The sequence below is a fragment of the Pristis pectinata genome, chromosome 10, assembly GCF_009764475.1.
Source record: "Pristis pectinata isolate sPriPec2 chromosome 10, sPriPec2.1.pri, whole genome shotgun sequence".
Lineage (NCBI taxonomy): Eukaryota > Metazoa > Chordata > Chondrichthyes > Rhinopristiformes > Pristidae > Pristis > Pristis pectinata.
Window position 1 is genome coordinate 29187722 of NC_067414.1, and position 27868 is coordinate 29215589.

The following is a 27868-nucleotide window of genomic DNA, read 5'->3' on the forward strand; positions in this document are numbered from 1 at the left end:
TAAATGTGGAATTATATTTATTCAATACTATGATTAGCTGTTGTAGCAGCACTGTTTTAGTGACCTTCTGATTTGTGCTTGCAGCAGAAGTGTTACCAATGAACTTTGATACAAAACTCTCCAAAGAAACTTCTGGAATGGATGACAGGCAAAGCTACCAAACAGGCATGCTCATTTTTTATTCCAAACCCAAAAAGAGTTTTTTTTAAAAAAAGCTTTTTCTCAAACATCTACCTTGAGCCTGGTAACAATGATGCATATGAAAAATAGAAGTAACCACATTGTTCCCTTAACTGTAAAGTGCTGTGATGATGGTTGTATAAAGTATTCAGGTCCCACAAAAACCAATTCTGTAGTAGGAAATACAGTGTTAAACATTTACATCTGTACGAGATTGCTTTAAAATAGACAACTTAACATCAGCAAAAATCATTGTTCAAAAGATTTCCAGCAATTGAGAAACAAGCTCCCTCTGTTGACTTGTAAACAATATTTACTAAAAATGGCAAATCATAAATTAAAAACCTGCATAGCATTGCATTCAAGAAAATTGTATTTTAACTTTCAACACAAAGTTCAATATACACATATTACAATTTCCAACTCTGACATGCCACTGCATTCATACCTCAAGGAAAGAAATCATCATAACTGAGAAAAGGTATCCTTTTTAATCACTTGCTGGAAAATGCAATATTTTTTGTTTACTTTGGCTGAATCGGGATAGGGGAAGAGGTTTCCACAAATAACTTATCCAAGCACTATTCCCAAATCCTATATCTCTTATGCCTATTGGTAGTTACAAATATTTTTATGTGCTGTCAAGGTAACATAATTACTGTTAGCATTCCTTCATGTTTCTCCACATTAAAATAGGCTACTTAAATAAAAGGTATGCCAGACCTGCTTCCTGGACAAGGGCCAAATTATTTTCCTTTTCACTACCTATTCTGTGGGATCTTATATCATTAGAAATCTTTTAAAATCCATACTATCTGCTGCTCCTAAAAAATAATTTCTGTTAAATGTATCTACCAGATCACAAATTGAGGAGGAGAAGATATACATTTGATGCCCATTGATTTTAGATTCACTTTTGTAGGTTTTATATCATGTTTCTGATGGATCCTTGCAAGGAGATATATTAGATAGCTTGTTTTTCTGTTAACCCGTGTCATGAAACTAGTATTACACTTCAGCCAGTAACTACTTCACTGAGCAATGTTAAGAATTCAATAGGGATTTTAAATTTGCTAAGTACTAAACCTCCCGATAAGGTGCTTAAATTCACTTAGGAACTGGAAATTCACACTCTAACTGACAGGGTTACAATATTAGATGACAGAAAGAAACAGGTTTCACTTCAAAAAGGGAAAATTGCATATAACTTGACTTGTACCAGGGTTAACAGCCAAAGAACTTTCCAGTTAAAAAGTTCAGCAACACATTCAGAACAATACATTTTTGAACAGCATAGCCTCAATGAAAACAACTTAATTCTACTAAAACTAAAATGATTTGAACAAGATATGATCAAAAATATTCTTGAATGAGTTTCCCTGCAGTGTAAAATTTTGGAAAATGCCTTTTTATTATCTCCAAGGATAATTATGCACAACTTTTGCATACTGTAACTTCTAATATCCTCTTTGCATAGGTCATACAATGCCCTGCAAATATTATTTAATATGGTGACTGAGCATGCTGGAATACACAAGATTAGTAGTAAACCCAGTCTATGGCTATACAAAACAACTGATCATTACAATTCATAGTCAAATCTGTATTCATTAGCCATGTAAATCCTTCGGAAAATAAGGGCAGCCAGTGCTAATGTCAAAACAACAATTAGGATAGTGGATCCTATTTGATTCGCATTAGCTGGCTGCCGGACTTGAGAGTATGATGAAGTTGGACGTCTTGCCTGCTGTTGCTGCTGAGCACGCCGCTGTCGAGGGCTGAGGGATGTCGTATTAGGCACGCTTTGTGTATTTTCCTGATTCTCAACCCGAGTGTCATCTCCAATAATCTGAATAAAAGAAAAACAAAATCTTGAAGGTTTTGTGGCCTCCATCAAAAAGAATCAGGTCATTTTGGAAAATGGAAATCACTATTAAAAAAAGGCAAGCCAACACCTTTTTTTTGGAAACAGATTCTTTCTCCTCTTCTTCAAAATTTAAAAGCTCTACAGAGGACACATCATTGCCAAATTCCAACCACTGTGGTAAGTTGCATCTCAGTTTCTCAAAGGTGACAGCAAGGAAGATGGTCATTTAGCTAATCAAGTTCATGCTAGCTCTGGGCAAGAACCTTCTAGCTGTTCCTATTTCTCTACCTTCTCCCTATACTCCTACAAATTTCTTCAAATACTTATCCAACTCCCTTTAGAATGCCATGGTTATACCTGCCTCCACCACTATTCCTGGCAGTATATTTGAAAGCCAAATTACTAAGTAGAAATGTTTTACCCCATGATATTTGTCATTGGTTTTGCCATGCCATTGGTAAATGGCATGTTGGCTATTGTTATTATTAGAGGATTTGAAAACAGGAATAAAGACATCACTGTAATTATTTGGAGCCTTGGCTAGATCACACCTGGAGTACTATCCATGGTTTCTGGTCTTACACAAAAGGATATATTTGTAATAGAGGGAGTGCAATGAAGAATCACCTGACTAGTTCCTGGCACAAGTCTGTTGTATGAGAGATCAAGTACATTAGGCCTGTATTCTTCAGGATTTAAAAGAATGAGAAGAGAACATACAAAATTCTTGCAGCAGTCACCAGATAAATGCAGCGAATTCACTGGCTCAGGACTCTAGAACCAGGGTCACTATTTCAGAATAAGGATTATGCAATTTAAGACCAAGAGGAGGATAAATTTCTTCAGAAGAGGATGGCAAATCTTTGGAATTCTCTATATTTGGAAGGTCATGGAGGCTTAGTCATTGAGTTCATTGAATCATAGACTCAGAGCTATATAGCACAGAAACAGGTCCTTGGGCCCAACTCGTCCGTGTTGACCAAGTTGCCTAACTGAGCAAGTCCCATATACAGTGGCATGCAAACGTTTGGGCACCCCGGTCAAAATTTCTGTTAATGTGAATAGCTGAGTAAAATATGACCTGATTTCCAAAAGGCATAAAGTTAAAGATGACACATTTCTTTAATATTTTAAGATTACTTTTTTTATTTCCATCTTTTACAGTTTCAAAATAATAAAAAAGGAAAAGTGCCCGAAGCAGAAGTTTGGGCACCCTGCATGGTCAGTACTTAGTAACACCCCCTTTGGCAAGTATCACAGCTTGTAGATGCTTTCTGTAGTCAGCTAACAGTCTTCCAATTCTTGTTTGGGGGAATTTTCACCCATCCTTCCTTGCAAGAGGCTTCCAGTTCTGTGAAATTCTTGGGCTGCCTTGCATGCACTGCTCTTTTGAGGTCTAGCCACAGATTTTCGATGATGTTTAGGTCAGTGGACTGTGAGGGCCATGGCAAAACCTTCAGCTTGTGCCTCTTGAGGTAGTACATTGAGAATTTTGAGGTGTGTTTAGGATTGCTATCCTGTTGTAGAAGCCATCCTCCAAACAAGAATTGAAAGACTCTTAGCTGGCTACAGAAAGCGTTTACAAGCTGTGAAACTTGCCAAAGGGGGTGCTACTAAGTACTGACCATGCAGGATGCCTAAACTTTTGCTTCGGGCCCTTTTCCTTTTTTGTTATTTTGAAACTGTAAAAGATGGAAATAAAAAAGTAAAATATTAAAGAAATGCGTCATCTTTAACTTTATGTCTTTTGGAAATCAGGTCATCTTTCACTCACTTAGCTATTCACAGTAACAGAAATTTTGACCAGGGTGCCCAAACTTTTGCATGCCACTGTATCTGCATTTGGCCCATATCCCTCTACACCGTTCCTATCATGGAACTGTCAAATGTCTTAAATGTCGTAATTGTATCCGCCTCCACCACTTCCTCTGGCAGCTCATTCCATATACGGACCACCCTCTGTGCGGAAAAAGTTGCTCCTCGGGTCCATTTTAAACCTTTCCCCTCTCACTTTAAACCTACGCCCTCTAGTTTTAGACTCCCCTACCCTGGGAAAAAGACTGTGACTTTAATAGACTGTGAATTTAAGAGAATAATGGGATAAAGGGAACAACGCAAGAAAATGGAGCAGAGGTAAAAGATCAGTTGTAATCTGGATGAGTGGCACCGCAGGATCAAAGAGCTGGACGGCCCACTTTTGCTCTTAATTCTTATATTTAGATTCATAGAATTATACAGCATGGAAACAGGTCCTTTGGCTCAACTCATCCATGCCTAACAAGCTGCGATGTATGCTAATCCCATTTGTTTGCTTTTGGCCCATATCCCTCTAAAACTTTCCTATCTATGTACCTGTCCAAATGTCTTCTAAACACTGTAATTGTACCTGCCCCTACCATCTCCTTTGGCAGCTCATTCCACACACCCACTCTGAAGAAAAACTTATCCCTCCAACCCCCTTTAAAATCATTCCCCTCTGACAAACTTATGCCCTCCAGTTTTAGACTCCCCTGGGAAAAAGACTGTGACTATCTACCCTATCTATCCCCCTCACAAGGTCATCCCTCAGCATTTTTCGCTCCAGGGAAAACAGTTCTCTGCTTTCACCTCTCCCCCCACCCCACCCCTCCACAAGAAGTGCAATGCTTAGAAATGTATATAGTGCCTCATTTGTGCTAGAACAAGGTGTCTTTATAATGTTCATTGTGACTTCCTTGCTCTTACTTTGTCTCCATTTATAAAGCCTGGCATTCTATACACTCTTTCTTAAAAAAAACCCTACCGCTTTGCACATATACCCTCAGATCTTTGCTCTTGTACCCCTTTTAGAATGGTGTCTGCTAGTTTACATTGTTTCTCTCCAGTTTTCCTGCTGAAATGCAACACCTTACAGCCTTCTGTAATACAATTTATCTGCAATAAGTCTACCCATTCTACCATCTGTCTGCATCGCCTTGAAATCTGTTACTGTCTTCTTCATGGTTTGTTATGCTTCCAGGTTTTTCTGTGGTCTGGCCATTTACAAATTGTCCCCTGCATATCAAAATTTAAATCATTAGAAGACATTAAAGATAGAGAATAAGTACAAAATACTGTGGAAGACCACTATACACTGCCCTCCACCCTGAAAAATAACCATTTGCTGCTACTCAGTTTCTTGTCTTCAACTGGCTTTTTAAAAATTCTATAGACATTTTATTAAGCACCACTTGAATGTCCATACAGATCGCATCAATAGGATTTTGCTCATCCACCCAGTCACCATAAAAATATCTGACAAATTAAACATAATTTTCCTTTAACAAATCTATGTGAGCTTTCCCTAATCAATCCACACTTAGGTGACTGTTACCTCTATCCATAATTATTCTTTATTAAAAAAAAAGGTATCCCACAACTGAGGTTAATCTGACTGGCCTTCAGCAAAGTAAGATGCACGCCACCTAGACCAGGTCATTCATTCACAGCTAGCCTTTCTACTGTTTCCTCTCTCTACTTTTTAGCTCATTCAGTAATCACAACTACATCTGCCTTTCCTGACTCCAGTAACACTCTCTTGCTCTTCATCCCGAATAGAAATTCTTGTTAGTCCCTGATTGCCAACCCCAACTCCTCCCTTACTCTCGCTTCACATGCCTATCTTCCAGCATCACATTACTCCATCTCACATTAAAGGCGGCAAACTGACTGCTAAACAATATATAGCTAATCATCATGATGGACAGAATGAATCCATCAGGAACAACTTAATTGAGTCTCACAAACAAAAAGTGGTGGGAGGAAGAATATAATGCATTTCACGGACACTGACGATTAGTATCATTATTAAAATGCATCTTTTAGGAATAAGATATCCTTCATAAACTTTAATTACAACTACTATTGACTGCAGCACCCCCAACAATATCATGAAATTATTTTTTGTTGATGTAGGTGACCCAATTTTAAATGCAAAATAGATCAAACTAATTAATCAGATGTTAAGTAAAATATGCAGACAGAATTTCCCGATTTAAGTTGTTGATTCATTTTAGCTTTTCTATCTTTTTCACTGAACACGAGCAGATGGATCAACGTCATTAGATTTGCTTTTACTAAAACAATCTCCAGTCTTCGTCATTCCTGAACAACAGCTTATCCTGGATTTTGACTACAATTTATCTGCAAATTCAAGCTGAAGCTCCCTTCCACCCCCCCCAGACCATCTTGGCTGCATTCCAGGCTACAGCATTTCATAACAGATGAGTGTTACATAAATGCTCAATCCACATGAAATAATTACAGCAGAGCATCATAATAACTAGGAAATTTGTTGGAGATTCTCAAACTAATTTGAATGAGTTTCATCTGTTAAATCCCAAAAAGCATTCAAGTTCTTTCAGGGATTTAAATTGATCAAATCGGAACAATAAACAAGGAAAATTCAATGGGATCTTTGATGGTGGTTAAGATCCAGGATTTCATTTAAATTACAGTTGATATGACTGTCAGTTTTGCTAACTGAACTGCAAACAAGCCTTGTGGCAATTTCAAATTAATGGATGTATTAAGGATTGCTTCCAGACCAAATAGTTCAAAAGTTCAAAGAGTCAAACTGTCATGAAGGTTTTATTGAACAGGTCTGCTGTTGAATTTAAAGGTGATAGCTGAAAATTGCTTAATAAAGATAACTTTGTAACAGCAGAAATCAGCATCGGTTTGTACAGAGCAAAATTTTCAGATTCTGATAAATAACACTGGCACCATAAAGACAGTCAATGCAGCAAAAACGTGATTCTGAGTAGCATTAGAACAAAAGTACCACATAAAACAAAACAAGGGCACAGGGACAATCCTTATCTTGACAATCCTTACCTTGACAATAATATTAAGGGGAATATTCATGTAAATGATCAAAAGATGAACACTGCAGCTGGTGAGAACATCGTCAAATTTACAGATAATAACACTGGCTTTGTTTAAATTATGAAACCCCTTGAAATATTCATTGACCAAGGGCCAGATCAGGATTGAGTTAATAAAAAAAATTCTGTTTGCCCTTTCCCACAGATTACTTAAATAGAAACATGTCATAAGAATTGTTGGACTCCATAAGTACATACCTGCAGTAAACCTGTGTAGTACAGGCTAAAGATATAGAACAAATTGGTTTACATACCTCTGTTGTAACTTCTGATTCCAGACTGGTGCCAGTGGATAGAGGTTGCTGCGAAACTTGACTATCTTGGTTTTCATTTATTATTGGTGCAGGAGCAGATTCAGCTGCAGCATTGGTGGGGATATTTGTCTCTGCCTGTTGAAAGGTAAATAGCACATTTACAAACTTTACACAATTAGCTTAGCTTGGCTGATAGTCTTGTATTCAAATATGATTTAGGGATTGCTGTTTCATTTGCATTAGAGGACTTCCACTTACAATCTGGGCCAAGATTTTAGCGCTGGCACCTCATATGTACATACAAGTTGGGAGGAGGAATAGGTCACTCAAGCGTGCTCTGCCATAAGATCATGCTAATCTCACTATAACTTCAACTGTTCCCTTACCCTCGGGAACACTTCATTTCCTTGTTTAAACAAGAATCTACTTCTACCTAAAAAAAAGTATTCAGAGAGTCTGGAATTCTCTTCCTTAAAAGGTGGTGGAAGCAAAGACTCATGCGCCCTGGCTTTACTTTCCACTATTTGCCCCGTCAACAATTTTGCAGTGGTAGCTTGGCTCTCATTACTGGTATTATACCTCAGTCTCACTCTTCTATGCTGAGATTTACCTTGCTTTGAGCATCTCTCCTTGTTCTACCTCATTTTAAGTTCTCTACAGATCATTTTAGCACTATAAAAGGTTTCCCACCAAGATACCTCCACTGATTGCCTCTGCACCAATTAATTTTTCAGAAGATCTCAATTCATTGTTTTTTTTCCTCTCTCTCAAAGTAGGATAGCAAGTTGTGTACTCAGTTTCCTTCCATACATGATCCCCCATATTCAAGGTCAGCTCTTTGACCTTGCCACCTCACGTGGGACTGCTACCACCATTGACTGGACCTTCCCGTACCGTGCATCTCTTCCCCCTCAAAATGTGACCCCCCCCCCCCATTCCCAATGCAACTTCCTTCTGTATCCACCCCAGAAAATCCTCTGCCCCATTCATTTGCATGATCAAAATATCACTGCCTTGTGTTTGGCTCTCCACTTCCATAAGTATTTCTACAGCTAATGATCTGCCAAACTACACCCGTGATACCCTCCAGAACACTCCCTCATTCTAACTGCTCCCCCTCCCATGACCTTCACTGCCATGGCCTATAGGAACCAACACGAACAGATGATGGAAAATAGCTTACAGATTTACTGCAAGATCTGACACTTGCATAAATTGCTGATTTCTTGCCAAACTACTCACTATATCAAGAATATCCTAGAATACAAAGGCAGCCCCTGCCATGTGCTTCACTTCAACCTGAAGCATTGCTTCCAATACGTCAGAACACCTTATGGATTTTCATCATCAAGATTTGGACCAGGAGTTGTTTCTACCACTTTCCTCATTTCATTTGGTCCACTATGCTAAACATCCTCCAAAACACCCAACAGACAGCCTTGAACTCACATTTTACTTTAAGTCTCCTTTGGCTCTCCTCATGCCCTTATCCACAAGGCCCACCATCGGTTCCCTTGACCATATTCACCCAAAATAGCACGATTACCTTTTGCAATGAAGGATAAATCCTTGATTTTCTCCCTTTTCTTATATCCCAACCGTTGGCAACGTTACCCAAATTAAACAGTCAATTTCAGTAGGTATGCTGATACACTGTTTTACCTGGCATCTCTGAACTTCTCCATTCTTAGTCATCAGATATTCGGTACAGAATATGTAGAAATTTCACATATAAATAATAGGAAGCCCAAAGCCATGACCTTCAGATGCAACATTGAACTACCAATTTCAACTTTCGCCTTGGTACTTTACAGGACTAATAAAAACCCGCTTTCATTGTTAGTGTGATATTTAAACCAGTTGTGAATCACTAACCCTGCAGCCTCACCAAAACCATTTATTTCCATCTCCAATTCCAACTGCTGCTGAAATCTTCAACTATACTTTTGCTTAGCTTTAGTGCCTTTCCAACTTTGTGTTCTTGAACATTTCCAATTTTAATAGCCCCACCACTGGCTACAGAACCTTAAGCTAGCAAGGCCTTAAGCTCTGGAACTATCTCCTAAATTTCTCCTAACCTCAATGGTCCATTGAGGCACTACTTAGAAGCTGCCTCCAACTTGTGTAGCTCTGGTTCCTGCAAAGTTGTTTGTCTTAATGCATTAAAGTGCTGGCACACAATATACAGCATCACAGTGCAGATGTTAATCAAACTGACTTTTCTGACTTAATTTTGCTCGATTTGCTTGCAGGATGCATGCATTGCGGGTAACTACAACATTCATTGTCCAATTTATAAAATGCAACATACCTTGAAATTAATTTGTTTTGCTAATTCTTTGGCCTCCACATCAGCTAGACTTGGAACGCTACTTTCTGTGCAAGCAAGCAGGGCTGTCCTCATGTGAGAACCACAGATTTCACAGTTGAAGTCCTGTGACCTAAAATCATATTAAGTATTGCCTTTTAGCAGTATTTTTATTTTAGGAAAACTTATGACTCCTTGCAATCTGTTCATTACAACAGTAGTGACAATTAATCTAAATATTCTTAAACAAGTGGTCCCTTAGTAGACTTCTTCTATCAAAGCAGCACCTTAGGTTAGGCAAAGGTTATAGAACTTAAAACATCCTGGTTGTTCACGCATTTTTGAGCGCAATTTGGTACAGTGTTATCACAATATTAAATGCAGTGAGCACTACAATGAGAAATCTAGTTGCATTTCATAACCCACGCGCACCACCACCAAATGACCTAGCAAAATTTTAATAGTGAAAAATTTTACTGGACTGGCATTTAATGTTCCAGGGTACAGGTACTTTAGGCAGGATAGAGGCAGAGGAAAGAGAGGAGGGAGAGTTGCATTTCTGACTAAGCGGAATGTCACAGCAGTAGTCAGAGATGAAATTACTGAAGGATCATCCAGTGAGAATTTATGGGTGGTACAGAGAAATAAGTTGGGAATGATCATCTTGTTGGGATTGTACTATAGGCCTCCAAATAGTCAATGGAAATTAGAAGAACAAGTATGCAGGGATTTTGTGGAGAGTCGTAAGAATAAAAGAATAAGAATAAAAGAATAAACATAGACTGGGACTGCCATACTGTTAAGGGCTTAGATAGGATAGAATTTGTTAAGTGCGTTCAGGAAAGTTTCCTTGAGCAATATATATATATCTATATCTATAGAGTGTCCTACTAGGGAGAGGGCAAAGCACAATCTACCCTTGGGTAACAGGGCAGGGCAAGTGGCTGAGGTGAAAGTGGAGGTGCACTTCAGGACCAGTGACCATAGTTCAATTAGTTTTAAACTAGCGATGGAAAGGGACAGAACTGATCCACAGGTTCAAGTTGTAAATTGGGGAAGGCAAATTTTGACGGCACGAGACAGGAGCTTGCAAAGGTTGATTGGAGTAGATTGTTTGCAGGCAAAGGGACGACAGGCAAGTGGGAGGCTTTTAAAGGTGAGATAGTGAGAGCTCAAAGTCTGCATGTTCCTGTTAGTGAAGGGCAAGGCTGATAGGAGTAGGGAACCCTGATGATGAGGGATATTGAGGCCCTGGCTAGGAATAGGGAGGCGGCATGGGTCAGGTACAGGCAGCTGGGATCATGTGAATCCTTGGAGGAGTACAAAGGATGCAGGAGTGTACTCAAGAAGGAAATCAGGAGAGCAAAAAGAAGGTACAAGATAGCTTTGGCAGAGAAGATCAAGGAAAATCCCAAGAAATGTTATGTATATTAAGTGACAGAGAGAGAATAGGGCCCCTCAAAGACCAAAAATGGCACCCTTGTGTGGAGATGCAGGAGATGGGCAAGGTCCTTAATGACTATTTCTCTGTTTTAACCATGGAGAAAGACATGAAGACTTCAGAATTAGGAAAAGTAAGTGGGGAGGTCTTGGGGATTGTCCGCATTATAGTAGAGGAAATGCTGGATGACTTAAAAGGTACAAAGGTAGACAAATCTCCAGGGCTTAACTACGTATATCCAAGAACACGAGAGGCGAGAGAAGAAACTGCAGGAGCTTTGGCTGAAATACTTGCATCATCATTAGCCACAGGTGAGGGGCCAGTAGACTGGAGGGCAGCGAATGTTGTGCCTTTATTTAAGAAGGGTGGCAAAGAAAAACCTGGGAACTATAGACCAGCAAGACTAACATCTGTGGTAGGTATGTTACTAAAGAGGATTCTGAGGGAGAAGATATGCATGCATCTGGAAAGACGGGTTGATTAGGGGTAGACAGCATGACTGTGTGTGGAAGATCAAGTCTCACAAACTTGATTGAGTTTTTTTTGATGATGTGATCAGGAAAGTCGATGAAGGCAGCACGGCAGAAGTGGTTTAAATGGACTTCAGTAGGCCTTTCATAAGGTTCCACATGGTAGGCTGCTCTGGAAGTTTAGATAGCATGGAATCGAGGGAGAGCTGGCTAATTGGATTTACAAATGGCTTGATGGTAGAAAGTGGAGGGTGATGGTGGAAGATTGTTTCTCAGAGTGGAGGCCAGGGACTAGTGGTGTGCCTCAGGGGTTGGTGCTGGGCCCATTGTTGTTTGTCATTTATATCAATGACTTGGATAAGGATGTACATGGTTAATAAGTTTGCAGATGACACTAAAATAGGTGGTATAGTCCACAATGAAGGTCATCATCAAAAATTACAGAGGGATCTTGATCAGCTGAGTAAGTGGGCTGAGGAATGGCAAATGGAATTTAATTCAGTTAAGTGCGAGGTATTGCATTTTGGAAAGTCAAAACCAGGGAGGATTTTCACAGTGAATGGTAGGGCCCTGGGGAGTGTTGCAGAACAGAGGGATCTTCAAGTACAAAGTCCTGAAAGTGGAGTCACAGTTAGACAGGATTGTGAGGAAGGCTTTTGGCATGCTGGCCTTCATCAGTCAGGGCATTGAGTATGGAAGTAGGGAGGTCATGGTGCAGTTGTACAAGACACTGGTGAGGCCACACTTGGGAGTATTGTGTTCAGTTTTGGTCACCCTGCTGTAGGAAAGATGTTATTAAACTGGAAAGAGTGCAGAAAAGATTTACAAGGATATTGCAAGGACTTAAGGGACTGAGCTATTGGGAAAGGTTGGACAGTCTAGGACTTTATTCCTTGGAGTGTAGGAGACTGGGAGGTGGATTTACAAGGATATTGCAAGGACTTAAGGGACTGAGCTATTGGGAAAGGTTGGACAGTCTAGGACTTTATTCCTTGGAGTGTAGGAGACTGAGAGGTGTATAAAATCATGAGGGTCGTAGATAGGGTGAATGAAGTCAGTCTTTTTCACAGGGTTGGGGAATCAAGAACTAGAGGGCATGGGTTTAAGGTGAGAGGGGAAAGATTTAACAGGAACTTGAGAGGCAGCTTTTTTTTTTAAAAACACAAAGGGTGGTATGTATGTGGAATGAGCTGCCAGAGGAACTGGTTGAGGCAGGTACAATAACAACTTTTAAAAGACAGTTGGACAGGTACACGGATTGGAAAGGATTAGAAGGTTTTGGGCCAAACGCTGGCAAATGGGACTAGCTTGGATGGGGCATCTTGGTCAGCATGGACCAGTTGGGCTGAAGGGCTTGTTTCCGTGCTGTATAACACTATGAACTCTATATTAGAACATTTTGCACTTGGGAAAATGAAAGCAGATTGCATCTATATTGCACCAATAATATAACAAAGAGCAAAAGCCTTTCAGAGATGCAACCAAAATTAAAATGAGGAAAGCTTTAAATCTGCAAAACATTAGAAGACTATGATTCAATACAAATCAGCAAGGATGTGGAGGTGGTTGTCAAGACTTTACAATAAGCACAGCAGAATTTATATGGGTTGGAGTTTACGCAAGGCAGAGAATGCAAGGCTGCTAAGAGTGCTTTGGAATAGAAGACCTAAAGCAAAACAATGCAGATGTTGGATATCTGAAATTTAACAACACAGAAAATGCAGGAAATGCCAAAGAGCTGAGTACTTCCCACATTTTATGTTTTAATCAGAAAAGTTGAGTTTGGAAACAGCAAAGCTGAGGAGAAAGAAGCTATAAAGGACAATTCTTTACAGAGGAGGTCTGACTGCTGCAAACTCTGTCCAGGAGATTGCATACAGTCTAATAGTCTAGGAAAGTGGTCTTGTTAAGCCACTTCATAATTTCAACATTAAATGCAGCAGGCCACAATGAATGCAAATACATGATATCCTGGCATACGTAACTACTAGCACCCAAGTAGATTTAAATTGTAAATTGATAATGTAGCCAATTCCTTATTTTCATCATTAAGATTGAAGATAACAAGAACAAATTAATGCACTGGTGTTTGAAACCATCATCCACAGTTCTGGGATATTACTTCTTCAATTTATTCAATATTCCAGTGCTATGCTACAGTTCTTCAATTTGCCTTAGTTACCTTGAAATGCAATTTAAAATAATTTGATAGAGGACTCTCAAATCCAGTACATTTTGCATATAATGGAGTTTTTTAGTATAAAAGTTAAAGGTTTTAAAAACAAATGTACATTTTCTTCCTAGAACATTTTTGATTTTGGTCAGGGGATAGATTGGGGTGACTACAACAATTTGCCTCAAATTACAAGAAATTCTCTTAGAAGTTGAATGTACATAAAACAAAATCTTACTTTTTGGCTAGAGCTTTTCTCTCGTCAGGAGTGTAATCCAGAGAACCAATAGCTCCTTCCCCTTTTGTTGGCATGAAACCAATAATAGCCAACAATGCTGTCCGTACTAGGAAAAAATATGACACGTTTAAAGCAGTTATTTTAATTAAATTTTTTAAAAAGTAAATAGTTTCCTTTTCCTTCAAAGTCTAAATCATAAACGATATGGCTACAAGTTAAGCAATTAAGTGGTTGAAAGGTCCATTAAGATACAGACAAACTCAAGTTTAGATTGGCCTCATTTCTTGTAGCCAACAATTCAGAGTCTTGAAAGGAGAAACAGCCTGGTATCTCAAATATCCCAATGCTGCATGACTGAAATAGGAAACTTCGGATAAAAAAACGTATGTAATTCTGTATACAAAGCTTTAATTATATTGTGCCAGAATTAAAGCTGTACTACAATTCAATAAAACACAATACTAGTGACCTATGGTACAAGCGCTTTGGAAGTGATGATTCACATTTATGACCTGGATTTGAGGTGATACTCACTACTCCAGGACGGTTGCCAAGTTTCAGGATGATGTCCAGAAATGCTCAGACAAATCTTCTTTCCTACTTCAAACCTTCCATTAGGCTGAAAAAAAAGGACCTGGTCAAGTAGCAGTACCAAATAATTAATACACCATGATGGCTATTTGTGAAATTTCTGATCATTTCCTGTTGTTCTTAACACTTCCAAAACAATCAAGGCAAAATATCAGAATACTTTGAATTGCCTTTAGAAAACTCTACTGAATAAATTGTTCATTCCCATTTTCCAGAAAGCCCAGTCAACCCCAACTCTGAGAAGGGAAATAAAGAGAATTTTGTCACATTTATTAACATAGCTTTGATTAGGAACCAATTTTAGGCTTGGTTAGTGCTCTGATATTGTCAGAAAATATATGGAAGTGCTACAAAAGACAGATTTCCTTGACTCTTAAATAACAGGGCAAAAAGGTAAAAACCAAAATGCAAGTGTGTTAACAAGCATGAGTGTTGATCAACTGTTGCTTGTCTGCCAATAAACCCTCAAGTTAAATGTAAAACATGGTTATATAACCAGCAGCACAGGGGTTTACAAGTTTACATAGATTACAATTGCAGACTAAACCATGACACACAATGCAAATGAATGCCTGCTGACTAAATTCAATACTAGCTCTGTGATACACTAGGTCATGAACTATATTGATTAGCTTAGAATACGTGCAAACATAATATACTATAAATTCAACATCTTCCAATGAAAACCGAATGTTTTTACTATTCAACAATTTTGTAACTCATCATTTTTCATCTATTTTGCAAGTAGAAAAAAATTCAACCTTTTCTATCTGCATTCTCCCAAAATGGTTATATTTTGATAAAAAAACAATTAGTTTGGTTCAGTTGGCATCTCAACATCCACATCAGTGGCACAGGGAATCAAGCCTAATGTAGGAGCTTGTGTATACAATCCAGTTCAACATTTCACCATAATATCAATGTTTCTATAGGGTGGCATACTTTGGATGAGGCATTAAAGAAAGAATCAGCCTGTCTGTCTAGGTGCATGCAAAGGATCCCATTATATTACTTAGTGGAAAGGGAGTTTACTAAATGTACCAATCAACATCGACCCTACAACCAACTGGAATCAAAACTGCTACACCTGATTAAAACTAGGCAATAGTCCAAGGGTTCACTTGCTTTAAATACAAGTATACTAACTGGACTTTTTAAGAAACTTAAAATGACCTTACTGTTAGAAGAATAATGCTGGGTGGTTTCATGGGATATTCTGGTGGAAGCACAATTCGGCCATGGTATACACCACCATCAAAGTCAGAATCTGGAGGACCTCTGACAGTGAAATGCCATTCAAATAGATTATCCTAAAAATGAAAAAGAAAACAATGAGTTTACAAATGGCAACTGGAGCATTTTTTATTTGTTAAGTCACAAGAGGCAAAAGGCAAGTCACAAAAGGTATAAATATGCTTGGCATTTATCTATAGCATGTAAGCATTCGTCCATCTGGAGAGATGAGCAACATCCACCCCAACTTATACAAACCATTATGCTGGACTTTTTGAAGATACCAAGCTCTCCACAGAGCTTAGTGTCCCAGTAGACTTCCCAGACCTTGCTTTGCAAAAGGCCTCTGCTACAGTTGATCCAGGCAGCACCAACTTAAGTTACCGAAAATTTATTAGCTCCAAAGGACCTAAGCTTCTGACTCTCTCTCTCTGGTCCCTGTGCACTCAATGTCCTTTCCCAGCCTCTGGGTTAGAAAGAGTGATCCTTTGTCTGGACTAACTCCAGATATCCAGTTCTCCCAACACGTTTTACCACCAAAATCCAGTTCATCACCAAAGACCAGAGCCAGAGGCCAGAAATTAGGAGCAGAATCCTTGGCTGCTTATTCCTCTTTTTAACTCAAGAACTGAGGCCACTGATGTCCCCGTGGCAGTACATCGTTTCTTCCAGTGTGCTCCCAGGCACAATGTACTCCTAATGATGTGTAACCAGTGGACTAGGATAGCTCACCAGTCTCTGGAAGAACCAGCTATATCTATGGCTCGTACTTTTTGCCAGTGGCAAAGGACAGCTTCTGACAGCAGCTTCTGTGGTTCACTTCACAAGCTTGTCAGCAGAGACTTCCACTAATTTAATAGTGTTTCCAGCATGATGTCCTCTAACCAAGCTTAGTTAACAGTGTTTGGATTGATTCCTGTAATCCATAACAGCTCTGAAAACTCAGGCTCGACATTCACTTTTAACAAATTCCACCACAATATACTGTTACGATTAAAATAAAACCTAAATTGCACCTTAAGTGAAATTACAAATCATAATACACTGAGTTGTGACTACAGATAAAGCAACCTTGTTGAACAACTACCTCATGGAACCACTGAGGAAAAAAAAATACAGGTATGCTGCAACTGAAACAAAAAAAGACTTGCTTATGATCCAGATTAAAAATAAACCTCCAGGAAAGACAATACCTGTAATTCAGCCATTCATTACAGTTTGCTCAAACCAACCAACGAAAATTTAAAAAGTTTTAAAATTACAAAATAAAAATCCAGATGTACTTTCATGGCAAGTGGAGAAAAAGGAGTAAGGATAGACATTTAAAAGCCTCTTAACCTTAAGCAGCACCCAGAAAATGAAAAGGTTCACTTATTGGATCACTCGGGAATGGTATGTTAGGAGAGAAAATCCAATTTCCCAATATCATGGGCAAAATCACACTTCAAATCATTCTTTTGAGTTTTAAAAGTCTCACCTCCAAAGGCTGGGCATGGTACTGTTCTGTGGGGTCTTTTAGTTCTTGTGCTTCTTTCATTAAACGTTTGACAGCTTTGAAATAAAAAAAATGATAATTCAGCATCAAATAAGAAATCTAAATAATGGTTGCAAATAAGCAACTGTGAGTTTGTTTAGTTCACTAAAATACTCAATCATATTTTGAAGACTATGTTCTGCATCATTTTTAAAATGGCATGATTTGGATCTGGAGCAAATGGATATGTTTATAACTTAATCACTTTACTCGAATGCAGTAAACAATTAAAGCAATTAAAATGATGTGATTACAAAGGACGAGCTGGATAGCACACTGCCATTTTCATCTCTAAACTTAGGTTGAAACCCAACAAGAGAATTTCAGGAGTCAACCAATTTCATCAATATAAGCAAAATGATTTGAGCTCCTACCATGGCAGCTGATGTGGATAAATTGACACCCTGAAAATATTCTCAAAGAACTAGAGGTCTTCTTTTTTGCTTGTTTGGCCTGTAACTTTCACCTAATCCACTGCTGAAACCTTTGTTCACGTACTTTTCACCTCCTGATTATCCTGTTGCCATCCTGGGCGTCTTCCCACCTAACCCATTCTTGCGCTCATCCAAAGTACTGCAGCCTGCATCTTATCTCACACGAGGTCCCAGCATACATCCAAGCTGGTCTATACTGGATCCCAGTCAGAAAACATCTGTTTCAAAATTCTTATTGTTCTTTCAAATTCCCTGCCCAACTATGACTCCCTCCAGCCCCACAAGCTCCAAATTATCTGTACTGCTCTACCTCTGGTATTCTGTTTATCCCCAATTTTATTTCATCTCACATCTAAACCTCTCCAGCTCTCTTTCTTCTATTAATCTTTATACCCTACCTCTTCAATTAAAATTTTAGTCATATTTTTATAAACTCCTTTTGTGGCTTGGCATCAGAATTACTTTGATTAAGCACCTTAGGATACCTTGCTAGCTTAAAGGAATGCAAGCCGCTGCTTCCACTGCAGGTATCAATCAACAATGTTTGCATTCACGTAATATATCTACAAAGCCTCCAGCTTAACCATCAGGTGGTTGCTCAGCCTTCCTAGCTTCACATACCACAAGTGGACAGCCTAAGAGTTGAAAAACACGATGATGCTGGAGGAACTCAGCAGGCCAGGCAGCATCCGTGGATAAAAGCAGGTGGTCAATGTTTTGGGTCAGGACCCTTCTTCAGGACTGAAGATAGGAAAAGGGGAAGCCCAATGTATAGGAGGGAAAAGCAGAGCAGTGATAGGTGGACAAAAGATGGGAAGCAGGATGGGCACAGGTCAGTGATAGGTAGATGCAGGTAGGAGATAGTGATAGGCAAGTGCGGGGGAGGAGGGGAGAGCAGATCCACTGGGGGATGGGTCAAACATAAGGAGGGAGAGGGTTAAAAAGTAGAAAAAAGAGGCTAGGAAAGGGAAAAAGAGAAGAAGCATGCTGGGGGTGATTGTGGGGAAGGGTTGTGGGGATTACCTAAAGTGGGAGAATTCAATATTCATGCCATTAAGCTAGAGGTGTCAGAGGTAGTCCAAGTGAATTGGAGAGCTGGGTGAAAATTAGTGGCGAAATTCATGAAACTGTCGAGTTCTGCATGGGTACAAGAGGTGGCATGAATGCAGTCGTCAATATAGTAGAGAAACAGCCGAGGAATGGGGCCGGAGTAGGCTTGGAACAGAGACCATTCAACGTAGCCAACAAAGTGGCAGGCATAGTTAGGGCCCACGCCCTTGGTCTGTAGAAAGTGAGACGAATCGAAAGTGAAATTGTTAAGGGTGAGGACATGTTCAGCCAGGCAGAGGAGACTGTTAGTGGAAGGGAACTGGTTCCTTCCCTGATCAAGAAAGAAGCAGAGGTTGGTGAGGCCATCATGATGGGGAATGGAGGTATATAGAGACTGGACATCCATGGTAAAGATGAGGTTGTGCAGGCCGGAAAACTTAAAGCTATGGAAAAGTTGGAGAGCGTGTGATGTGTCATGGACGTAGGTGGGAAGGGAATGGACCAGAGGGGACCGGATAGTGTCCAGGTATGAGGATAAGAGGTGTTGGAGATAGTCCCAAGTGAATTGGTCGTAGATAGTCCAAGTGAATTGTCTAATCCTAAGAGTTCAAGGTCCACGTCCATGACTTATGGCCAGCATGGATGTGAACTTCTCAAGCAAATTAATCTGACGTATCTTAAACACCTGCAACTCAAGGAACTATGTGGTACAGTCATAGCAATTGCAACAAGGAGAAAAATTACTTGGACATTTTGACCTCCATTAGGTAGTGCTTTAGATTTAGATTTGATCAGAAAGACACAAAAACACAGGTACAAGTCACACAAGTACGGAAATCTCAAAGGTGGAGGAGCTTCAGCATGTGCAGGCACAAAGGAACTTGCTGCCTGTCTGGATGAAACCAAAGACTTTAAGAAAGATGATTACAGTGTTGAAAAGTAAAGATAAAAACTAGAATGCAAAAGGAATCACATTTATTCATTTTATATCCCATGCCTTCTAAGACAGGTTGAAATCTGTGATAACCCAAAAGTGCTTGGTGCAAATTACAAACTGGCCAAGTATGCATTTCCGAGAAACTTCCTAACAGAAGCTTAAAAAGGCATCTCCTCCAGCAAGCTGCCCAGGAAGGGACATGCTACTGCGTCAGGCATCCATTGCACTGCTTTCAGAACTGTTGCCCAACAGCATTGTGGGAACAGCACCATCAGACAGACTGCAATAGCTTGAGAAAGCAGCCCACTATCACCTTCTCAATGACAATTAGGCATGGTCAATAAACAATGGCAACAGTCAAATACCTGGAATCAATTTTAAAAATCCAGAACTTAGTTGTTTCTGCATGTTACCAAGTTTGAAGCAATCAACCACAACAAAAAGGAGCAATCACAGTATATAAAAACAGGCAAGGAGAAGTGTGAAGTTAAAAAACAAACTGCTGGAGGAACTCAGTGAGTCATGCCTCTGAAACAAATATGACTACATTGTAGCTCTAAATACCATCTTCGCACCATATCAAATGCAACCATATACATTTTCATACAAATACAAGCCTGGATACAATAAATTAATGCAAGAGAAAAAACAGAAAATTTTGATTAAATTATATTTAATTAGAAAAAAATACAAAAAAATACTGGCAGTCCAAAATAAACAGAAAAATGCTGGAAATACTCAGCAGGTGAGGCAGCATCTTGAGGGAGAGTTAATATTTCAGATTGATGACCTTTCATTGGAACTAGGAAAGGTAAGAAAAATAAACATTTTATGTTGCAGTGGGGAGGTAGAGAGAACAAAGGGTCTTCATCCTATCACAACATTCCAAGAGAAGCTGGATGACACAGTCTTATTGATGCAGACTGAGAGAGGGATCTGTTCAGTGTCACTAATTTGTCTGGAGGAGGTGTAAATAGAGGAAGATAAATAAAAACTTGAGAGCAAAAAACATTACTGAAACTATGAGATGTGGAACACAGCAGGCTGATGGAAATCTAAAAAGAGAAGGCTGCAAATGCCCTGCAGGTCAAGCGGTATCTTTGGAGAGAGAATATTGAATCAATACAACAGGTTGAAGACCATCACACTGCAAGTGTGACCCACAGAGGCAAGTGGGTTGAGAACTGCCAAATTAGGCATTTGTGTCAGTCTAAATATTTTAAAATCACAAACTATAGCTCCACAAGTACTTTAATCTAATTTTCCATTGTTCCAAATCCATTGAAACAAAAACTTTTAAAATTATAATTAGAAGTATGGCGCAAAGTGAACTTATTTAGCTTTGAATGTATTATTTGCCAAGTATTTGTGCAGTACCAAATTTCTATACTTGAAGTAGCCAAATGTTTTCCTACATTATCTTTTATGTATGTCTTGAAAATTTTATTTGGTGACACAGCATATCATAGCATTATTACTGAAGGTTTATCAACTGCACGCTACAATTAAAAGCTTAGAAACAAAATTTTAGCCAGCACAAGTTTCCCTACTTTTTTTGATACAATTAACTTTAGATTAGTAAATTAATAAACAGATTACCAGTCATGCTTAATTGCTTTAATTTTTTAAAGCATGGTCACATTTTCCAGCATAATATGATAATTTAAAATAAAATTAATGATTTTCATCTTAATCAAATATCTGCACTAAATCCAAATCAGTCCTGAGAGGATTTGACCAACATTGTAAAATTAGAACAAAAATTTCCATCTACAATTTATGATCATAGAATGTTTTGCCAGATAATTTGTTTTAGCATTAACTACAAATTTCTTGTAACATATTTTCTATTATATTTTTATTAATTATATTTCATAAACTCCTGTGGGTACAGATCTGTTTTAAGCAAAACAGCAGAAAATAGGTACTTATGGAATAGCCTCATGGAAGGCTCATTCAGAAGGTCAGGAGATATGGGATCCAGGGAAACTTGGCTGTGTGGATTCACAATTGGCTCGATCATAGAAGACAGAGGGTGGTGGTAGATGGACCGTATTCTGCCTGGAGGTTGGTGACCAGTGGTCTTCTGCAGGGATCTGTTCTGGGACCCCCGCTCTTAGTGATTTTTATAAATGACTTGGATGAGGATGTGGAAGTGTGGGTTAGTAAGTTTGTTGATAATACAAAGATCGGTGGTGTTGTGGATAGTGTAGAAGGTTGCTGTAGATTACAACAGGATATTGATAGAATGCAGACCTGGGCTGAGAAGTGGTAGATGGAGTTCAACCCGGATAAGTGTGAAGTGTATCACTTCAGGAGATCGAATTTGAAGGCAGAGTACAAGGTTAATGGCAGGACGTTTAGCGGTGTGGAGGAACAGATGGATCTTGGGGGTCCACATCCATAGATCCCTCAAGGTTGCCGCGCAGGTCAATAGGGTTGTTAAGAAGGCGTATAGTGCATTAGCCTTCATTAGTCGGGGTATTGAGTTCAAGAGCCACAAGGTAATGTTACAGCTCTACAGAACTCTGGTTAGACCACACCTGGAGTATTGTGTTCAGTTCTGGTCACCTCATTATAGGAAGGATGTGGAAGCTTTAGAGAGAGTGCAGAGGAGATTTACTAGGATGCTGACTGGATTGGAGAGCATGTCTTATGAGGATAGGTTGAGTAAGCTAGGGCTTTTCTCTTTGGAGAGGAGGAGGATGAGAGGTGACTTGAGAGGTGTACACAATGATAAGAGGCATAGATCGAGTGGACAGTCAGAGACTTTTTCCCAGGGTAACAATGGCTAACATGAGGGGGCATAATTTTAAGGTGATTGGAGGAAGATATAAGGGGGAAGTCAGGGGTTATTTTTATTTAAAAAAACACAGAGTGGTGGGTGCGTAGAACACACTGCTGGCAGAGGTTGTGGGGGCAGCTACGTTAGGGACATTTAAGAGACTCTTAGACACATGAACGATTAGAGAAATGGAGGGCTATGTGGGAGGGAAGGGTTAGATAGATCTTAGAGCAGGATAAAATGTCGGCACAACAAGGTGGGCTGAACGGCCTGTACTGTAATGTTCTATGTTCTTAACAAGTTGCACAGTATGAATCCACGAGTGTGGATCATCTAATGTTCCTCATCTGTGGAGTACACCTGCAGAAGAGTTTGTTTTAAAAAACTGAGAAATCATTACCCCCAACCACTGCAAAACACCATCAAAGCAATTTGAATGTTGACCAGCAAACAATGAGCTGGAGGAGCTCAGTGGGTCACGCAGCATCTGTGGGAGGAAAGAAATTGTCGATGTTTCGGGTTGAAACCCTGCATCAGGAATGTTGACCAATATGGGTAAAGGAGTAAACAGACATCACAAACAAGCTGCTCAGTGCACTGTAAATTGTTTTCAAGAAAATATTCAAGAAATAAACCAGTGCTGAGAAGCCACATGATTAGTGAGCTACAAAGAAACACTTCAACACAGTTTGAGAGAAACATTCTCCTAGATCTTCCACAGAAATTCCAACAGTTATGCAAAACCACTGGCCAGACATTTACATTTGTATGCGTGGAAGTTTGGGACATCTGGGTAAAACTGAAAGTGTAACTTCCTCAAAGTTGATTACCAGGAAATACCAATTGCCTTCTACCGAGAGTGGATGGTGAATTTCCAGACACAAACTTCAACAGTTATCCTTAACAGCTGCTGAAATTCCACCAGATATGATAAGATCTTTATTAGTCACATGTACATCAAGACACACAGTGAAATGCAATTTTTTTGCGTAGTGTTCTGGGGGGCAGCCAGCAAGTGTCACCACGCTTCCGGTGCCAACATAGCATGCCCACAACTTCCTAACCCGTACATCTTTGGAAGGTGGGAAGAAACCGGAGCACCTGGAGGAAACCCATGCAGACACGCATAGATCGGCATCCTTGTCGGCACAGGTGAGGTGGGTCGAAAAGGCTCGATTCTGTGCCTTACCATTCTATGATGATGGTACAGGTTTAAGGCATTCATAGGAATGAAGAATGTAAAGGAGAAGGGAATGTACAATTTCTATTTGCAACTTTTAAAAACAAAACTTAGCAATTTAAATGCACATATTTGAGTGTTTAAGTGTATCATTTTAATGTTTAATAGTTTTTGGCTGCTCGCGACTGAGGCATTCACAGACATTTCTCTCTAAAGTTTCTGAAAGCTGGGATAGCTGGGGGCGTGGAATAACTGGTAGTTGAGGCAATTTTGAGTGTAGTGAGGACTTACCACATACAAATGGCAAAGCTGTGCTCTGTTCAAGAGTTAACCAAACAACTAAGAATTAGCTGCAGATAAGAACTGCCTTAAGGAGCTGGTGAAAGGCAAACCTGGTCAGCTTGCTGCTCAATACCAGATCTGAGTCTGTTGTTTGTCAGTTTTCAAAAAAAAAGGTGGAGTGTCTAATTTGTGAGACTGGAACATTTACAATTCTAAAGTGCTATTAATACAAGAGAAAAAAGTTATAGTTATGAAAGAGAATTTTAAGAATAATGTAAAAGATTCTTCATTTAAAAAGATGTGAACATAATCAGCCCAGAAAAATGTTTTCAATGGAACAGCAGAGCTTCATAATGGATATTGAGGAAATACAGATTCTCTTGAAGTGGATGCACAGAAATTGCCTTTCTTTGTATCCATCTTGCAATCAAATGTAGTTGTGTAACTCTAAAGCAAAATCATCCATTACTATTTTTAAGATGTTCAACACCAATGAAACTAGGGGGAAAAAAAAACTTTACAAAAAAAGCTATTACTTAGATAAAAATAGCCTTGGTTCGATATAGATTTTATTATGCTGCCTAGCTCCAGGTGTAGATGACCACAGACTTCTCAAACTCATCATGTTCTCAAACCAGTCACAACACCTGGGACTCTTTTGGATCTAGTACACATCACCATTATTAAAGCTCACATTAGCCTTAAATTGGTGGCAGATGCAGAGAATTGTTGAGTATGTGGGCAATTTTAATATCCTGAACTATGGCACTGAATCAAATAACAAAAATCATTTAGTACTATTTATCGATTTATCTTAAAATAAGCACTTCAACTATCCCATCAGCAGCCCTTGCAATGATTAGACAATTATTTGAGCTGCAGTCAAATAGGTAAGGTTTCTTCTTTAAAACTCTGCTAAAACATTCCAGATTATCATAATTAGTAAAGGAGTGCCAAATTACAAGAAGGACACAGACAAAAATTCTATGATGTTTGGATGATGCATTCTAATGATTCCCAGGGTTTTTTGTTTCTTAGCAATGATATGTGTTGCGAATCCATTCCCAAATTCACACTTGCTTTAATTCAAGTTCCAATTGAGAAGTGGACCACAAAATCAGACAAAAGAAATGCAACAAGATAAAAACATACATTGCTAAAAAGCAATAATTCTTTTGTCAGATTTGTAGATTATAAATCTCATTATACGTTATTGTTCAAAAGCAATATATTGCAAATGCTGGAAATAGTAGAAATGCTGATTTCTGATAAAAGGTCATCAACTCAAAATGTTAAATACCTTTTACAGAAGTGCCCTAATCTGCTGAGTATTTCCAGCAACTGTTTTTTATGATAAATGCTCAACTTATTTAATAAACCAACACAGTGGCAATTTGAATGTTTCTCCAATTTGTGCAACATCTTACAGACTTGGGAAGTAATTTCTAATTGGATATAGATATGTCCATAACCCTCAGGCTTCACATTATTTATTAATTTAATTTCATTAAGTGAGCAGTAATCAACTGAAAAGAAAGAAATGACCATGATGCATTGGATGCAATGCACAGATCTCTAAAGTCTCCAATATAATGCAAGCTGCCAACGTATTTCCCTTTAATATTTATATTATCAAATTTATTCTAAATAGGCAAATTTACAATCATGAATGACTCGCAGCTAGGATTTCATCAGCATCTGTAACAATTAGAAGTTGAAACAAAAAATAAAACCTCTGCATAAATACAGCAAAGTTTATTTTAAACAATGTTTTTATATAATTTATCCTTTCAAGCTGCATTGTTAGTTTAGTAACTTGAAGGAACTACTGATTATTAGTAGTCTCACCATGAAACCTCATGACTGATAATATGAATTTCAGACAGCCATTTGGCAAGGTTCAAGAGGGAAATGTGAAAATAGCAGGAAGGGTATGTTGTGCTGAGCACACTGTGATTCTGCAATGGGATAGAGATACATTGAGTGATTGGGTGAAAATCTAGCAAGTGGAGTTTAATGTGAGGAAGTGAGAGGTCATGCACTTTGGTGAGAGGAAGCAAAAGGTGTATTATTATATGGAGAATGCAAATGAGTGAAGCTCAGAGGGATCTAATTATTCTGGTGCTTGACTCAAAAAAAAATTAGTAGACAGGCTAAGAAGCTAAATGACATTTTAGTCTTTATCAAGAAGTGGTTGGAATTTAAGAATAGGGAGCTTTTGTTGATGAAGTCCTGATGAAGGGTCTCGACCTGAAACATTGACTACTTATTTCCCTCCACAGATGCTGCCTGACCTGCTCAGTTCCTCCAGCATTTTATGTGTATTTCTCCAGATTCCAGCATCTACAGAATTTCTTGTGTCTCTGTCAAGGTTTTGTTACTATTGTACACAGTCAGCAGGCCACTGTCCAAAGAAGATTCACCAGCTTAATGCTTGAGGTGAGAGGATCATCCTATCAAGCGTCACTATACTGTTTGGCTCAGTATTCCTGGGGCTTTAGAAGAATGAGGGATGACCTTATTCAATCATATAGGATCATAAGGGGACTTGACAGACTAGATGTTGAGATATTTTCACAAGTGAGAGAATTAAGAACAAGGGGAGATAACTACAACATAAGGGTTAAGTCACTTAAACTGAGATGCATAGAAATTTCTTTTCTCAGAAGGTAGTGAATCTTTGGAGCTCTCTGTCCCCTGTAGGTGGTGGATATACTTAAGACGGCGATAGGTAAATATTTGAAAGATCGAGAAATTAAGGTTTCTGGGGAACTGGCACAGAAGAGGACTTGGGACCAGCACAGATCAGCCATGATCATATTGAACAGCAGAGCAGGGCAAGGTGGCTGCTCCTGCTCCTTTTATCTTGTGCTCTTGGAAGACAAATATTGATAAGATTTTTCAAATTGTAACACAAACTAAACTAACGGATGAATTGAATACACCATGGACGGAAGGAAGAGGGTGTGGGAGGACTTTGCAATTCTACGGACGTAGAAAAAGGTGATTTTCCGATCAAGGATATAGGACCAGAATTTCACCTTGCGGACTGTGAACTATTTACTCCAACCAGTGATTGGGAGATGGCAAGTGGCTGCAAGGAATCAAAAAGATTTGGCCTCATTGGTGTTTAACTGAAAGAACCCGGAGCTCATCCAACTAATCTGTCAACATCGAAGGACTCGAACGGCTCTAGCGACAGCGTTGAGGTTCAGCCCGAGGCCGTGTGTGGAAGTGGACCGCCGGTGACACAGAGGAGGGCCAGCGGCCTCTCCCCGAGCCGGCCTGGGGAAGGAGTGGCTGGACGTCCACCCCTGCCGGTCGGAGGCAGCCCGGCCTGTCCACTGAGTCAAGGACAGGCAGGCACTCGGTGGCCGAGTAGCCTCCGCCCGGAATGGGCCCTCTCGGGAACACGGTAACCAAACGCTGGGCGACTTCACCGCGTCGGCGTCACTCACCCGGGTTCCTCAGGTTGTACTGAACCTCCATGTTGATGCTGCTGATGTCGGCAGCTCGGCCGCCGGCTCTCGCGAGACGGTGCCGCGCTACAGTCTAGCCCCGCCCACGGTCAGGCGCGGCCGCCCGCGCAGCCCAATCCGCTGCGCCGCTCCGGATGACGTAACATTAGAAGCCCCTCCCCCCCCGGCCCCGCATATCCCCGCGCAGAGACAAAGCGGCCGCCGGAACGCGCAACGGCGTCTGGTGAAGAGACCCGAGCCTCCGGGAGGGGCGGGGCTTGGCCTATTGTGACGTGGCCTAGGATGAGGCCGAGGCCACGCCCCCTTCCTCCAGCTTCAATGAAGGGCGAGCAGAAAGAGAAGCTGACACGTACGGGCTGTCAGCTGGGTGTGGGGTTTCGATGCAGCTGAGCGTATCGTTGCGGTCTACGACCTCATCAGCTGGCACCTTATAAACCCAATATTAATGGCTGTCAGTCATAATGAGTGACTCTTGCAGCCGTGCTGGTATGACTTTTTAGACGTAATACTTCCTCTCCCCCCCCCCCC

General features: G+C 39.8%; 1 protein-coding gene across 1 annotated transcript; it reads right to left on the minus strand.

Moving 5' to 3' along the window:
- ube2j1 (ubiquitin-conjugating enzyme E2, J1) lies at positions 1–27457 on the minus strand. The gene is made up of 8 exons (XM_052024619.1): positions 27320–27457; positions 17137–17210; positions 15605–15736; positions 14370–14454; positions 13836–13941; positions 9517–9646; positions 7206–7340; positions 1–2029 (listed from the first exon to the last, which is right to left on the minus strand). Exons 1-8 carry the CDS (start codon positions 27348–27350, stop codon positions 1763–1765), a joined length of 960 nt encoding a protein of 319 aa, XP_051880579.1. The 5' UTR covers positions 27351–27457; the 3' UTR covers positions 1–1762.
- Between the last annotated feature and the right edge of the window lie 411 nt (positions 27458–27868).